At 41.0% G+C, this 15,188-nt stretch overlaps 1 protein-coding gene across 4 annotated transcripts in view; it reads right to left on the reverse strand.

Moving 5' to 3' along the window:
• The window catches only part of SETD2 (SET domain containing 2, histone lysine methyltransferase), a 95,357-nt gene that overhangs the window by 70,281 nt on the left and 9,888 nt on the right, over positions 1-15,188 (reverse strand). For 2 of the 4 annotated variants that reach the window (XM_040994363.1, XM_040994367.1), the window contains exon 2: positions 1,888-1,903. The exons of 1 other annotated variant lie outside the window; for it this stretch is intronic. In XM_040994363.1, coding sequence (XP_040850297.1) covers positions 1,888-1,903 — 16 coding nt within the window. Of the gene's footprint in view, positions 1-1,887; positions 1,904-10,592; positions 10,665-15,188 lie in introns of all 4 variants that reach the window. One more of the 4 variants, XM_040994364.1, reaches the window with a different exon arrangement.

Here is a 15,188-nt window from a genome sequence, read left to right on the forward strand (position 1 = left end):
CAAAATAGCTTTTCTTGTATTCTAAGAAACATCAGAAGTCATCAAAACCAGCCATCCCATGGCATTATATAATGAGCTGAATGTGAAGTAAAAAATACATGTCTGTAATTCATACTCTAAGAAATATCACTTCAATAAACTCCAAAGTGAGGCAAGAAACATTGGCTTTGTGGTTTGTGTCTTCTTTTTCCTTGAAAACAAGCACCACTAGCAATTGTGATAAACTTCACAGAATTGGGATGTCACTGTTCACAGAACCTCCCACTTCATCTTACACATGAGGTAACTGAGGACCAGCTTTCTGCCTTGCTGTAAATTACTCTGCCCTAGCACATTGCCATTCTGTGTTTACTCAAAGGGAATTGTGGATTTTTAAATTAAAGGCATAACATCCCTAGATTAACAATAAAAGACTACAAACAAGCCTAAATTACAGGTTGCATACTTGACATCTACAAAATTTTTCTAGATAATTTTTCCAGTTTATGTTCTTTAATGAACTTTTGACTATTTAAAAAAATAATGTCATACTTCAACATATGAAATCAGTCAATTTTTAAATATATGTTTTAGTCATTCAAGTGGGAAAGCACATGTTTTCATATCTATTATCACAGGGTAGCGACTTGAAGATACTTTTAAAAAACACAAGTCACTTTTCAAACTAAACATTACAGGGAAACTCAATTTTCTTGAAATATAAACCATTCTTCCTTGAAGTAGTTACTGCAGCTACAAAATAAAATTTTTTAAAAACTGCTATTTCAGAGCCCAGCACAGTACCTAGTGGCTGAAGACCTCGCTTTGCACACCAAGATCCCATATGAGTGCCAGTTCATGTGCTAGCGGCCCTCCCTCACATCCAACTCCCTGCTTGTGGCCTGGGAAAGCAGCTGAGGACGCTTAAGATCTTGGAATCCTGCACCTGCGTGGGAGACCTCAAGGAGGCTCCTGGCTCTGAATTGGTGCAGCTCTGGTCATTGCAGCCGCGTGGGAAGTGAATCAAAGGACTGGAGGTCTTCTCTCTCTTTCCTTCTTTCTGTATATTTGATCTCCCAATTAAAAAAATAAATTAATTTTTTTAAAAAATGCGACTTCAGGGCCCAGTGCCAATGGCTGGACTGACTAATCCTCCTCAAATCACCAGGATCCCATATGGGTACTGTTCCACTTTCTGTCCAGCACTCTGTTTGTGGTCCTGGAAAGCAGGAGGATGGCCCAAATCCTGGGGACCCTGCACTCACATGGGAGACCCAGAAGCAGTTCTGGGATTCTAGCTTTGGATCAGCTCAGCTACAGCCATTTGGGAAGTGAATCGGCAGATGGAAGATCTTTCTCTCTGTAGCTCTGTTTTTCCAACAAAAATAAATATTTAAAAAGAAAAAACTGGGCCCGGCGGTGTGGTCTAGCAGCTAAAGTCCTCACCTTGAACACACCGAATCCCATATGGGTGCCAGTACTTATCCCGGCAACTCCACTTCCCTTCCAGCTCCCTGCCTGTGGCCTGGGATAGCAGTTGAGGACAGCCCAAAGCTTTGGGACCCTGCACCCATGTGGGAGACCTGGAAGAAGTTCCTGGCTCCTGGCTTCGGATCGGCATGGCATCGGCCGCTGCGTTCAGTTGGAGAGTGAAACACCAGATGGAAGATCTTCCTCTCTGTCTCTCCTCCTCTCTGTATATCTGACTTTCCAACAAATAAATAAAATCTTTAAAAAAGAAAGAAAGAAAGAAAGAAAAAACTAAGAATTCTTTAAAAAGAAAACAGCCTGCTACTTCATTTCATATTCAAAATGACAGTTTAAAGTTTGAATGTTTTCAGTTTACCCAATCTCTAAAACGTACAGAGGTCAATCCCATAATTAGTTGACTAATTAAATTATACTCACCTCATTTTCTTCTTCTCTATTTCCATTCAGCCAAGAAAACATGCAAGAAAATAAAAAGAAAGAATATTTAAAACTGACTGAAATGAAAGTCTTATTAAAACCTATGACACTGAATACCTACAGGTATTCCTGTAGACCATCCATTTCTTCACAGCCTGTTATATTTACTTTAATACTTACTGAGGACAATGCCGTTCTGTGCTAAGATCAAAAGTGAATAAAGTGAATCTCTGCCATTTGGAGCTTAGCTTCCAGCAATTCACACAATAACTGTAACAAAAGTAGTTCCAATATAACTAAGTAAATTCAGGCACAGAAAGATACACCGTGTAGCAACATAAAGGATACTGAGAGCGGCTCAACTTATTGGGAGGAACACAAAAGGACTTTTCCAAGAGGGTTTGTTTTTTTTGAAAATATTCATGGGAGATTCCAAGCAAAAGGCAATAGTAATTAAAACATGGGACGATGAGTGCAGAAACTACAAACACTTCACATGACTTGAGTATATGAAAGCAGGCTTCAGAAACAAATGAACAATTATGTGGAGTAAGGGTCAGTGACCAAGTCCAAAGGGCAGGTTGCTCGTGGAAGAATATTTCATCATACACATGCAGTGGTTCCAATCCCAGTGTTTCCAAGGCAAGGATTTAGCCCACTGAGGCACTGCATAGGACCCCCAAATACTTAATTAAAAATAAATATATAGGGCCCGGCGCGGTGGTGCAAGTGGTTAAAGGTCCTCGCCTTGCACGCCCGGGATCCCATATGGGCGCCGGTTCTAATCCCGGCAGCCCCGCTTCCCTTCCAGCTCCCTGCCTGTGGCCCGGGAGAGCAGTCGAGGACGGCCCAAAGCTTTGGGAACCTGCACCCGTGTGGGAGACCCGGAAGAGGCTCCTGGCTTAGGATCGCATAGTATCGGCCCGTTGCGCTCACTTGGGGAGTGAATCATCGGATGGAAGATCTTCCTCTCTGTCTCTCCTCTCTGTATATCCGCCTTTCCAATGAAAAAATAATAATAAAAATAAATCTTTAAAAAATAAATATATAAAGCAAACTATTAAAATGTATTTTACTTAAAAATTGCCAGGGCCAGCATGTTGGCTTATCATGCTAGTCTTCACCTACGATGCTGGCATCCCATAGGGGCACCAAGTGGTGTCCCAGTTACTCTACTTCCCATTCAGCTCCCGGATTTGACCTGGGAAAGCAGCAGAGGATGGCCCAAGGCCTTGAGCCCCTGCATCTATGTGGGACACCCAGAGGAAGCTCCTGGTTCCCTGCATCACACTGGCTCAGTTCCGGCCATTGGAGCCATCTGGGGAGTGAACCAACAGGTGCAAGGTCTCAGTTGTTCCTATCTGTTACTTCACCTTTCAAATAAGTCTCTAAAAATTTGCTCAGGGGTTGGCATAAGTCTCTGCCTGAGGCCAGAACCCCATATGAGTGCCAGTTCTTGTTCTGATTCCCCATTTCCAATTCAACTCCCTGCTTCTGATATGGGAAAACACCAAGAATGGCTCGAGTCCCTGAGTCCAACACCCAGTGGAAGACCCAGATGAAGCTCTTAGCTCCTGGCTTCTGGCTCTGGATCAGCCTAGCTCTGGCTGTTGCCGCCATTTGGGGAGTGGCGATAGAAGAACCAGCAGATAGAAGATCTTTTGTCTCCTTTTCTGCATCTACCTTTCAGAACAAAAAAAACTCAAAAAATCTCTTAAAATTACAAAATGCATTAAGATAAAATTCAAAATTTTAAACCACAGTGGTTTAAAACTACCGTTTTAGAACCACATCTTGGGCCTGGCACTATGGCCTAGCAGCTAAAGTCCTCATTTTGAACGTGCCAGGATCCCATATGGTCACCGGTTCTAATCCTGGCAGCCCCACTTCCCATCCAACTCCCTGCTTGTGGCCTGGGAACGCAGTCGAGGACAGTCCAAAGCCTTGGGACCCTGCACCTGTGTGGGAGACCCAGAAGAGGTTCCTGGTTCCCGGCTTCGGATCAGCGCAGTACCAGCGGCCATTGCACTCACTTGCGGAGTGAATCATCGGACGGAGGATCTTCCTCTCTGTTTCTCCTTCTCTCTGTATATCTGACTTTGTAATAAAAAATAAAGAATCTTAAAAACAAAAAACAGAGCCACATCTTCACCCAGGCATAACATATCAAAAATAGAGAGCACCTACTGCTATTCAGTAAATCTAAATCTACAAAACAAATTAGATATTTTAAAAATGTTATAATTACAAGTTTTACAAGCCAAGACTTTCTCACAAGCTGCGCTACCTCTAATACACAAACATAGGTCAAAACAGCAGCTGTTCCACAGAGTAATACCCATCAACTACTCTTATGCTCCAAAATAGGTAATGGGCCAGCTCTGCGGCCTAATGGATAGAGCCATTGCTTGCAATACTAGCATGCATATGAACACCAATTTGAGTTCCAGCTGCCCTACTTCCAATCCAGTAACCTGCTAATACACCTAGGAAAACAGCAGATGATGGCCCAAATCCTTGGGCTCTTCCACCCATGTGGGAGATTCGAAGCTCTTAGCTTCAGTCCCATTCTGGCCATTGTGTGCCACTTATGGAATGAATCAACAGATGGAAGATCTCTTTCTCTCCTCTCCTCACCTTTCAAATACTATTTACTTAAAAAAAAAAAAAAAAGCTGAAACATTCAGGACTTTGTTCACTGTTAATATACACAGTTGGGCCCGGCGCAATAGCATAGTGGTTAAAGTCCTTGCCTTACATGCAGTGGGATCCCATGTTGGTACTGGTTCTAATCCCAGCAGCCCTGCTTTCCATCCAGCTCCCTGCTTGTGGCCTGGGAAAGCAGTCAAGGGCGGCCCAAGGCCTTTGGACCCTGCACCCACGTGGGGGATCCGGAAGAGCTCCTAGCTCCTGGCTTTGGATTGGATCAGCTCCAGCCATTGCAGTCACTTGGGGAGTGAACCATCAGAGGGAAGATTGTCCTCTCTGTCTCTCCTCCTCTCTGTATATCTGACTTTCCAATAAAAATAAATAAATCTTTTAAAAAAATACACAAAGTTGATCTCAAATATATCCCTACAGAATTTCAAAAGCCAGAGAGGAAAGGTCAAAACATCATCCCAAATATTAACACTTGTACTTACACTAAATTTCCAAATTGCTTCCCAAATTATTTTGAATACTTTTATAATGTCAATAATGCTCTCCACTTAAGACAATTTTTTTTCCCGAAAGCCATAAACTGGGATGTGAAGTGACTTAATGTGAAAATTTTAAAGCCCAGTATTAAAGACTACCACATGAAATTAATTCCATTACTTTTACCCACTATTTGAAGCTAACCTTTCGAATTACTCAATTTGTTTTCCTCATTAGCAAAATACAGAAGAGAAACTCCAATTACCATTATCAAAGACCTTCAAAAGATCAATGTATAAATGTTGAACTCTGTCTTTAGTACCAGCCAACGGATAACAAAGTTTAAGGTAAGTTTTTTATAAACTGATCACATTACACTATTGTCCTCCAGCCACAATCACTAAAACCATCTTCACTATTAAGGCAATTAGTAGATAACATATCCCACTTTTCAGGTAATAAGTAAAAAATTAAGGTCCGTTTTAGTGAAGTGACAAATTTAACTGCAGAGCCTTTGTCATTTAAGTCAAATTATGTATTAGCTATTACACAGAACTGGGACAAAAGGTTTGAGAAACCTAACTTGACTGAATATAGTAGCAAATTTATCTGCCTGGGAAAAATACTAGAGTGCTCAAAATAATCCCGATTTTCATGTGTCAGTACTATAACAGAAACTTCTAAACCAAATGAGAAGTTGCTGTTGCTGTTCTTATTGTTTTCAACTTATAACCAGATCATTTTGCGAGGAAAATACTCCTAGAATATTCTAAACAACATGAAAAGCAAAGGTGTGTAGGTAATGCTTTGACCCAAAATACCTAAAATTGTTTTCATCAGTAACGTAGGTATTTATTCACATGTTTGCATATGGTATCATTATGCCTACCAAGTGTATGATGTAATAAATGCAACCTGAGGAAAATGGCTTGTTATAGTCAGACTGTAGCGTACAGCCTCATCTAGTTAATGTTTAAGTTGCATTTATCCCATATTTTACCAGACTGAAAATTTATGCCAGACTCCCAGGATCACTAAGCAGGAAAAAAAAAAAAGAAAGAAAAACCACCATGGTCAGTTTTCACAATGTTACCACCTTTTATGCAAACAAACTTTCAAAAACCAACCTCTGAAATAAAAACAATAAAAATTTTAAAAACCCATAAAGCCACCACCTGCAATGCCAGCATCTCTTTAGGCACGGATTCATGTGCTGGCTGCTCCACCTTTGCTCCATTTCCCTGTAAACAGCCTGGAAAAAGCAGAAGATAGCCCAATGACCTGAGCCCTGGCCATGCACATGGGAGACCCAGATGAAGCGCTTGGCTGCTCCTGGCTTCAGCCTGCCTCAGCTCTACCCATTCAGAACTTGGGGAGGGAACAGTATAACATGAAAGATCACTTTCTGTTTCTTCCCTCTATATCTAAGTACATAAATCTCTAAAAATAAATAAATCTCATATGCAATTAAATCTAAACACAAATAAGATGTCTCCATTTATATACAAACATAATAGTCACAGATCTCCTTTCTCCATAAATGCCTGCTTTAACCTATTAAAATGGGGCAAAAGGGCCCGGCGCAATGGTTCAAAGGCCAAATCCTTGCCTTGCACACACTAGGACCCCTTCTGGTCACCAGTTAATCTCCCAGCAGCCCCACTTCCCTTCCAGCTCCCTGCTTGTAACCTAGGAAAGCAGTAGAGAATGGCCCAAAGCCTTAGGACCCTAAAACCATGTGGGAGACCCAGAAGCTCTTGGCTCGTGGTTCCAGATCGGCTCAGCTCTGGCTGTTTCGGCCACTTGGGGGGTGAACCAGCATATGGAAGAGCTTTTTCTCTGCATGTCCTTCTCTCTGTGGATTCACCTTTCCAATGGAAATGAATAAATCTTTTTTAAAAATTAAAAAAAAAAGACGTGGCATAGTAGTCAGCACTTCACTGTGGTATAGCAGGCAATGCCAACACTCCAGATGGGCACTGCTCCACTTCTGACCCAGCTCTCTGGTACTTAACAGCAGAGCAGGCACCAGGGACTAGGACCACTGCACCCATGATGAATACCAAGAAAAAGCTCCTGGCTTCAGACAGACGCAAGAGACAGATCTTTCTATCTCTTCGAGATTCTCTGTTTTCATAACTCTGCAGTTCAAATAAATAGATAGCTAGATAGGTAGATTTTTTTTAATGATGCAAAAACAATTTCTTTCATGTTTCACAAGAAAGTTTTTTTTTTCCTGTCACAAAGAAAGGAAAGGGGTACTGGTATGGTTAAGCCTCCAGCTGCAATGCCAGTATTGCATATCTGAATATTGGTTCAAATCCTGGCTACTCTGCTTCTGATCCAGCTCCCTATTAACGTGCCTGGTAAAGCAGATGATGGGCTTGGTACCACCTAGTCCCTACCACCACCCACATGAGAGACAAGGACAAGGTTCCTGGTCCAGACCTGTGAAGTAAATTAGAAAACAGGCTCTCATTCTTTTTTTTTCCAAGAATTTATTTTTATCATAAAGTCAGATACAGAGAAGAGGAGAGAAAAGGGGAAGATCTTCTGTCCGAAGATTCACTCCCCAAATGAGCGCAACAGCTGGTACTGAGCCAGTCCAGAGGCAGAAGCCAGGAACTTCTTCCAGGTTTCCCACATGGGTGCAGGGTCCCAAGGCTTTGGGCCGTCCTTGACTGCTTTCCCAGACCACAAGCAGGGAGCTGGATGGGAGGCGGAGTCAGGATTAGAACCAGTGCCCATATGGGATCTCAGCGTTCAAGGCAAGGAATTTAGCTGCTAGGCCACTGTGTCGGGCCCTATCAAATGAATAAATGTAAACATGTTGTATATGGACTAATTTCTATTTCACTGACATAGAAAATATAGTACTATCAGACCCAAATTAAAACACAGTGGGGAAAAAAATGAAATCCAAATCTCCTTGAAGAAATGTTTAACTTGCACTAAAAATAAACCATTGTTTAGTGCCTGGTCTTTGTGAAGAATTAAAGCATTAATTCTAAGCTGCAATTAATGTTTGGAAATATGTAAATCTTAAGTCACCTAACAAAGAGGAAAACAGGGCAAAAGTAACCCACTGCCCATACCATTTAAAAACCAATTTCCAAAACAAAGCCAAGTATAATGCAGAAGAATAATCACGAATGCACTAAGCATAATGTCCTCTATATACTAGGGAAAGAATGGAAGATCCTAAATGTCCACTGATTGAGTGGCTAAATAACTTTAGTACATCCATTCGCTGGAACAGAATGCATTTTCAAGAAGTAATCACAAGGCCCAGCGTGGTAACCTAGTGGCTAGAGTTCTCGTCTTGCATGCTCCTGGATTCGATATGGACACCAGTTAATATCCCAGCAGTTCCACTTGCCTTCTATCTCCCTGTTTGTGGCCTGAGAAAGCAGCAAAGGATGGCCCAAAGCCTTGGGATCCTGCACCCATGTGGGAGACCCAGAAGAAGCTCCTGACTCCAGGCTTCAGATCAGCTCAGCTCAGGAAGTTGCAGCCACTTGGCAGAGGATCTTTGTGAGCCAGTAGACGAAGGATCTTTGTCTCTCCTCCTCTCTAAAAATCTAATTTTCCAGGGTCTCTCTCTCTCTCCCTCCTCTCTCAGGAGGCACCCCACCTCCCAGCTTCCTTTCCAGAGGTGCTTCCCCTTCCCTTCCTTCCCTGCTCCCCTGGTCCCTTCGCAAATAAACTTTTCTGTTTGCAACAGAAAAAAAAATCTAATTTTCCAGTAAAAATAAATGTTTTTCTTTTTTCTTTGAAGTAATGATGAATACCTCTCTAGGTAAAGGTACTTCAAAAAGTTTGTATTAGGCAAACTACAAGTAGATTCCAAGTTCTTTTGTACCAAAACAAACACCATTCAATCCCATTTTCTCATGAACTTTTCAATGTATATTCCTGCTCTGAAATCATCTCCAGAACATATTAAGTGAAAAAAGCAAGATACAGAATAAAGTATTTAAGTAAGTTTGTTTGTTTGTTTGTTTTGGTAAAGAGAAGTGAAGAATACCACACACATATTTGTTTTGTTTTCAAAATGGGAGTCTCAGCCAAAATGAAACATAATGGCTACATAATAAAGAAAATGGGGGAAGGAAAACAGAGATGAAAGATACACTTGTGTGTTGGGCCCGGCGCGGTGGCGCAAGTGGTTAAAGGTCCTCGCCTTGCACGCCCGGGATCCCATATGGGCGCCGGTTCTAATCCCGGCAGCCCCGCTTCCCTTCCAGCTCCCTGCCTGTGGCCTGGGAAGGCAGTCGAGGACAGCCCAAAGCTTTGGGAACCTGCACCCGCGTGGGAGACCCGGAAGAGGCTCCTGGCTTCGGATCGGCATAGTATCGGCCCGTTGCGCTCACTTGGGGAGTGAATCATCGGACGGAAGACCTTCCTCTCTGTCTCTCCTCTCTGTATATCTGCCTTTCCAATGAAAAAAATAATAAAAATAAATCTTTAAAAAAAAAAAAAAGATACACTTGTGTGAACATCCTTATAATTGACTAGGAAACAATGTAAAATGTATTTTAAAGAGAAACAGTTTCTAAAAACTGTAGTCAGGCTATTACAAACTATATTTCAACTTAGTGATTAATTAGCATAACTACATAAAGTTAAACTAAAAACCACTATGATTATATATCTCTTACTGTAATAGACAAAACCTAGAGTCAAAAAACTAAATTCTTAAGCTGTACTTACTGATACCAAGGATCAAAACAGTAAGAACAGGGGACTCAGTAGCAGGTTAAGCCACAGCTTGGATGCTGACATCCTATATAGACGTTATCATTGGCTCCATTCTGGATCCAGCTCTCTGCTAACACATCTGGAAGGCAGCAGATGACTTCTGTCCCCTATTTGAGACCCCCAAGTTGAGTTGCTGGCTCCCGGTTTCAGTATAGTTCAGTTCCAACTGTTGTGGGAAATGAATCAGCAAACGGAAGACTGATATCTCCGTTTCTCCCTAACTCTAACTTTCAAATAAATAAATAATTAAAACATATAGGTATTATTAATTTATTATAAATAGATACAACAAATAAGTTAATGTCAGGAGCAACAAGTTTTCAGAATGAAAATCCAAAAAAACTTGTGAACTTAAAAACCCACTATGATGAACTTGAGTTTTCTTCTTCTAAAAAGTACATATATCCTAACTGTTCAGTGAAGTGGGATAGAAGCATTCACAACCCATTAACAATGACTACTGTCTACAGTTTCTAAAAGCTTTCACTAAAAGGGGCCAAGGCTCAACAGAAAAATAGTTGATGGCCAGGACTAAGGTAGGGAGTTCCTTAACGTAAGCCGGGGGCAATGAAGTTATCAAACATTAGCAGGATAACACAAAAGACACAGAAGCCCATCTGAAAGGCTTCTACAGGTCAAAAATGAAGCTGCTTAACAATAAGAACAAAACAGAGTGCTACATATTGAGACACAGTATATAAGCATGTATGTATGTATGTGGTTATCTCTGGAAGTTAGACTGCCAATAGGACATTATTATATTAGCTAAAAATTGACATAGAAAAAGAATCCAATATATTTCCTACCTTTCCTGCAAGAACTGTACTTCTGGGCAATCAAACAGTTGTGATTAGTTCTTCTTTATAGAAGAATTTCAGCTAATAATAAATGCAGAAGGAATGAAATTAGAAAAAACACTATTTTATGATCCCTATGGAATGGATCTAGACAACAATCATCAATTGAAGCTAAAACCAGTAGGTGTATTTGATAAGCTGACTAAACCAGACCTACTTAAAGATAAACTGATATGTGCAATATGCTGTAATAGTAGCCAATAAATGATTGTAGGTGGTAGGAGTGAGGATCTGATATAATTACCATTTTCCACAAGGTATGGAAAAAAAAAAACGTTTAAAAGCACTACAGGATATATACAGTCAATGAATAAAATAAAATGATTGTTTTAAGAGCTGGCTTTGTGGCACAGCACACCAAGTTAAATCATCACCAAAAATGCTAGCATTTCATATGAGCCCTGGTTTGAGTCCAGGCAGCTCCATTTCCAACCCGGTTCCTGGATAATGCACCTAGGAAAGTAGCAGCAGAAGGTCCAAGTATGGTTTACGATGCCCATACCCAGGCCTTGCGTGATAGCATAGTGGTTATAAAGTCCTCACCTTGCGCACCCGGGATCCCATATAGGCGTTGGTTCTAATCCTGGCAACTCCACTTCCCATCCAGCTCCCTGCTTGTGGCCTGGGAAAGCAGTCAAGGATGGCCCAAAGCCTTGGGACCCTGCACCCGCATGAGAGACCCGGAAGAGCTCCTGGCTTCGGACTGGCTCAGCTCCAGCCATTGCAGTCACTTGGGGAGTGAACCATCAGAGGGAAAAATTGTCTTCTCTGTCTCTCCTCCTCTCTGTATATTCGCCTTTCCAATAAAAATAAATGTTTAAAAAAAGATTCCTAGAAGCTCCCTGGGCCTGTTTTCCTAATGATCCTGGGAAAGCAGCAGATTGTCCAGCCTGCCACCGCATGGGAGACCCTGAGAAGCTCCTGGCTTTGACCCAGCCCAGCCCCAGCTGGGAAGTAAAGCAGCATATGGAAGATCTCTGTCTCTTTGTCTCTTTGTAACTTTGCCTTTCAAATAAATAATCTTAAAAACATTTTAATCCTGGCAGCTCATTTTCAATGAAGATTTCAGAAGATTCAGAGCCACAAAAGGAACAAAGGTAGACAGTCCACGTATCCAGGATACCTCTGGCCTAGATGATGTTCAGTCCTCTAATTCTCCAGTATATCCATTTCAAAATCCAAGTAAACCATCAGCTCAGGGGATGAGTCCCTGCTCCTTTCAACCTGAGCTATTCCAAGCACATCAAGATAAACTTTTTTTTAAAGATGAATGTTAAAACACAACTCAGAATACAAAACTCAGCTGTTTGTGAACAGCAAACTATTCTAAAACTTGTTCCTTAAAATTAAAAACTCACATTTTTGACAATTTAGAAAATAAGAGAAATCTTCACTCAACTTTCCCTGTTACTACTAAACTAGCTAGTCAGCATAACTTTCACTTCCACCTTCCTTTAGCTCCCGCATCCTTTTAAAATTACAGCATTTACAACAAATGAGTTAAGAGGAAAAAAGTATGGAATCAAGGAATAAGGGCTCATTAGTATTAAGAACCCATTAACTAGATGCCTCTCAGCAATTCTCACTGAACTGTAAATGTGCCTAAGTCCAGCTGGAAAAACCATAGGGTTAGTCTTACCTCCGTACTTTTCCCCATGTGACCTAGACCAGCATCTATTGTCTGACTACCTCTTTTTTACCTAATTCATATTCATCATTTCTTTTTTGAGGATTTATTTATTGCCCTGGACAACATGAAAAAATATTTATTTTACTAGAAAGATTTACATAGAGAAACAGAAAGAATGCACATCTGTTGGGTTCACTCCACAAGTAACTGCAACAACCAGAGCAAAGCTGAGCTTATCCAGAGTCAGGATCCAGGAGCTTCTTCTGGGTCTCCCACATGGTTGCAGGTTCCCAAGGCTTTGGGCCGTCCTCAGCTGCTTTCCCAGGGAGCTGGAAGAGAAGTGGAGCTGCCAGGACATGAACTGGATGGCCATATGGGATCCTGGCATGTGCAAAGCAAGGACTTGAGCCACTAGCTTAAGTGCGCTGGGCCCCCTTCTTCACAGCCTTATTTATTGCTTACCTCCAATCCCTGTTAGATATCTATAGCACATTGTGCTTATTTCTGTACATTTATCACAGAGAACCATTTGACAAATGCTAGCTGGATAAGGTGACAATCAAGAATTTAATTGGATCTGGCACTAAGGCTCAATTTGTTATATCGTCCCCTTTCAAGTGCTAGAATACCATATGGGTGCCAGTTCATGGTCTGGCTGCTCTACTTCCCACCCAGCTCCCTGCTTGTGGTCTGGGAAAGCAGCAGAGGACAGCCCAAAGCCTTGGGACCCTGCACCAGCATGGGAGACCTAAATGAAACTCATGGCTTTGGATCGGCTCAGCTCCAATTGTTGTGGCCACTTGGGGAGTGGATCATCAGATGGAAGATTTTCCTCTCTGTCTCTCCTCCTCTCTGTATATCTGACTTTGCAACAAAAATATCTTAAAAAAAAAGACTGTCTTACAATATATAGCAATTAACATTGCTACTGGTAGAAAAATTCATTTACTCTGAGGAAATGACAATAATCATTATATGTAACATTTACAAACAATCAGATCATGTCAAACATTTTCTAAGCGTAGTACTACTATACCCAGTAGCTAACCAGAGATTCTTCCATTTAAGTAAATAAAATGGTGTATAATAGTCATTATGGTCCTTGACTATTCTAATATGTGGATATCCCTTAAGTCTACAACAAAACCAAGCATTTGTCTGAACTGTGCAAAATATAAACAAATACTAACAAGCCAGCTAGAGTCCAATGAAATGTTGGCCTTTCTTGATGTTTTATATTTGTTACTACCAAAGGATCTTGAAAATTGGAGAAACATGAAAATGTCTAAACACAAACATATCTCTTAAAGTTCAGAGAAAATAGGAACAATGAAAGTAAAAATACTTAAGCAGTGGGTACATTTGACAAACGTACATAATGAGAAAAATTGCAACAAGCATATGAACTGGAAAAAAAAAACCTTAGTAAACTTTGTAAATTGTAATTTCTGCTCCTAATTTCTCATCCTCTGACATCATTATCTTCTCTAACAAAGAAAAGTATTTCAATAAAGAATAGCATCAGGTATTTTTGGTAGTCTTGTTGTTTTTATATAGAGAGGAGGAGAGAGAGGAAGATCTTCTGTCCATTGATTCACTCCCCAAGTGGCCACAATGGCCGGAGCTGAGCTGATCCAAAGCCAGGAGCCAGGAACTTCTTTTGGGTCTCCCATGTGGGTGCAGGATCCCAAGGCTTTGGGCCGTCCTCCACTACTTTCCCAGGCTACAAGCAAGGAGCTGGATGGAAAGTGAAGTAGTCGGGATGTGAATCGACACCCATACAGGATCCCAGCTCATTCAAGGTGAGGACTTTCGCTACTAGGCTATCGCATCATGCTCATCTTGTTGTCTAACACATAATACCATAAAAAGTAAAACTTTTTACATTCAACTACCTGTTTCCATGTGCTCTCATTTAGCGAGTAACATTATTTCCTTACAAACTGCTGTTAGTCTATCCAAAAGACTATATGTAGCAGACTCCTCATAATTCTGACAAGTGGGCTCCTGAATAATTATGCAACAAAAGTTTTGCTGTTTTCATCATTTTAATAAATCTGGTAAACAGAAGCTTAAATAGCATAGTTATTATGATTACCTAAAAGAAAACTAAGTATATTTTCACCTATTTTTAACGAACTGTTTCATTGCACTCCAACAAGTTATCTTTTTATTACAGATAATTCTTATATTTTTAGCACAGAAGCACTATCATAAAATTTATGGCTTACATTCTGGAGTAGATTCTCCCTCACTCTTTTTCTAACTCTGCCTTTCAAAAACAAATTTTAGAAGATCTTCCATCAGCTGGTTCAATTCCCGAATTGTCATAAAAGCCAGGGCTGGACCAAATCAAAGCCAGAAGCACAGAACTCTAACCAGGTCTCCCACAAGGGCATCAAGTGGCCAAAATATTTGCCTTCCCGGCACATCAAACAGAAAGCTGTATCACAAGCAGAGGTGTTGGGACTCAAGCTGGTGCTATATGCGATGCTGGCATCACAGGCAGCTTAGCACACTATGCCCCAACATCAGCCTCTAAAAGTTTTATAAGGTAATGCATATTTAAGATCAAAAACAATGGGTCCCCAGATAAAGGGCTTCTGCAGCCGTCCAGATAATGTCTGCTCTACTTTACATTCATTCCAGAACTCATAAAAATCTTAAACCTGGTATCACCTGCCTACTCAAACAAAATGTATCACAACTATTCCCAAGAGCCCAAATATCAAATGACTCAAAATACAAAAGTTATATCAGGCACTCACAGCTAATCATGAAGTAAACATTAATGATTACGATATAGTCAGTGGGCAGCAGGAATGGCTGCAGTCACAAACCATCATGTGCTAATTGCCCCCATGTCATTACAGTACTACAGTGCTTCACAATAAGTCCTAAGTTCATCATTCTGC

This window comes from Ochotona curzoniae, unplaced genomic scaffold, assembly GCF_017591425.1.
Source record: "Ochotona curzoniae isolate NIBS_2020 unplaced genomic scaffold, NIBS_Ocur_1.0 contig_908, whole genome shotgun sequence".
Taxonomy (NCBI): domain Eukaryota; kingdom Metazoa; phylum Chordata; class Mammalia; order Lagomorpha; family Ochotonidae; genus Ochotona; species Ochotona curzoniae.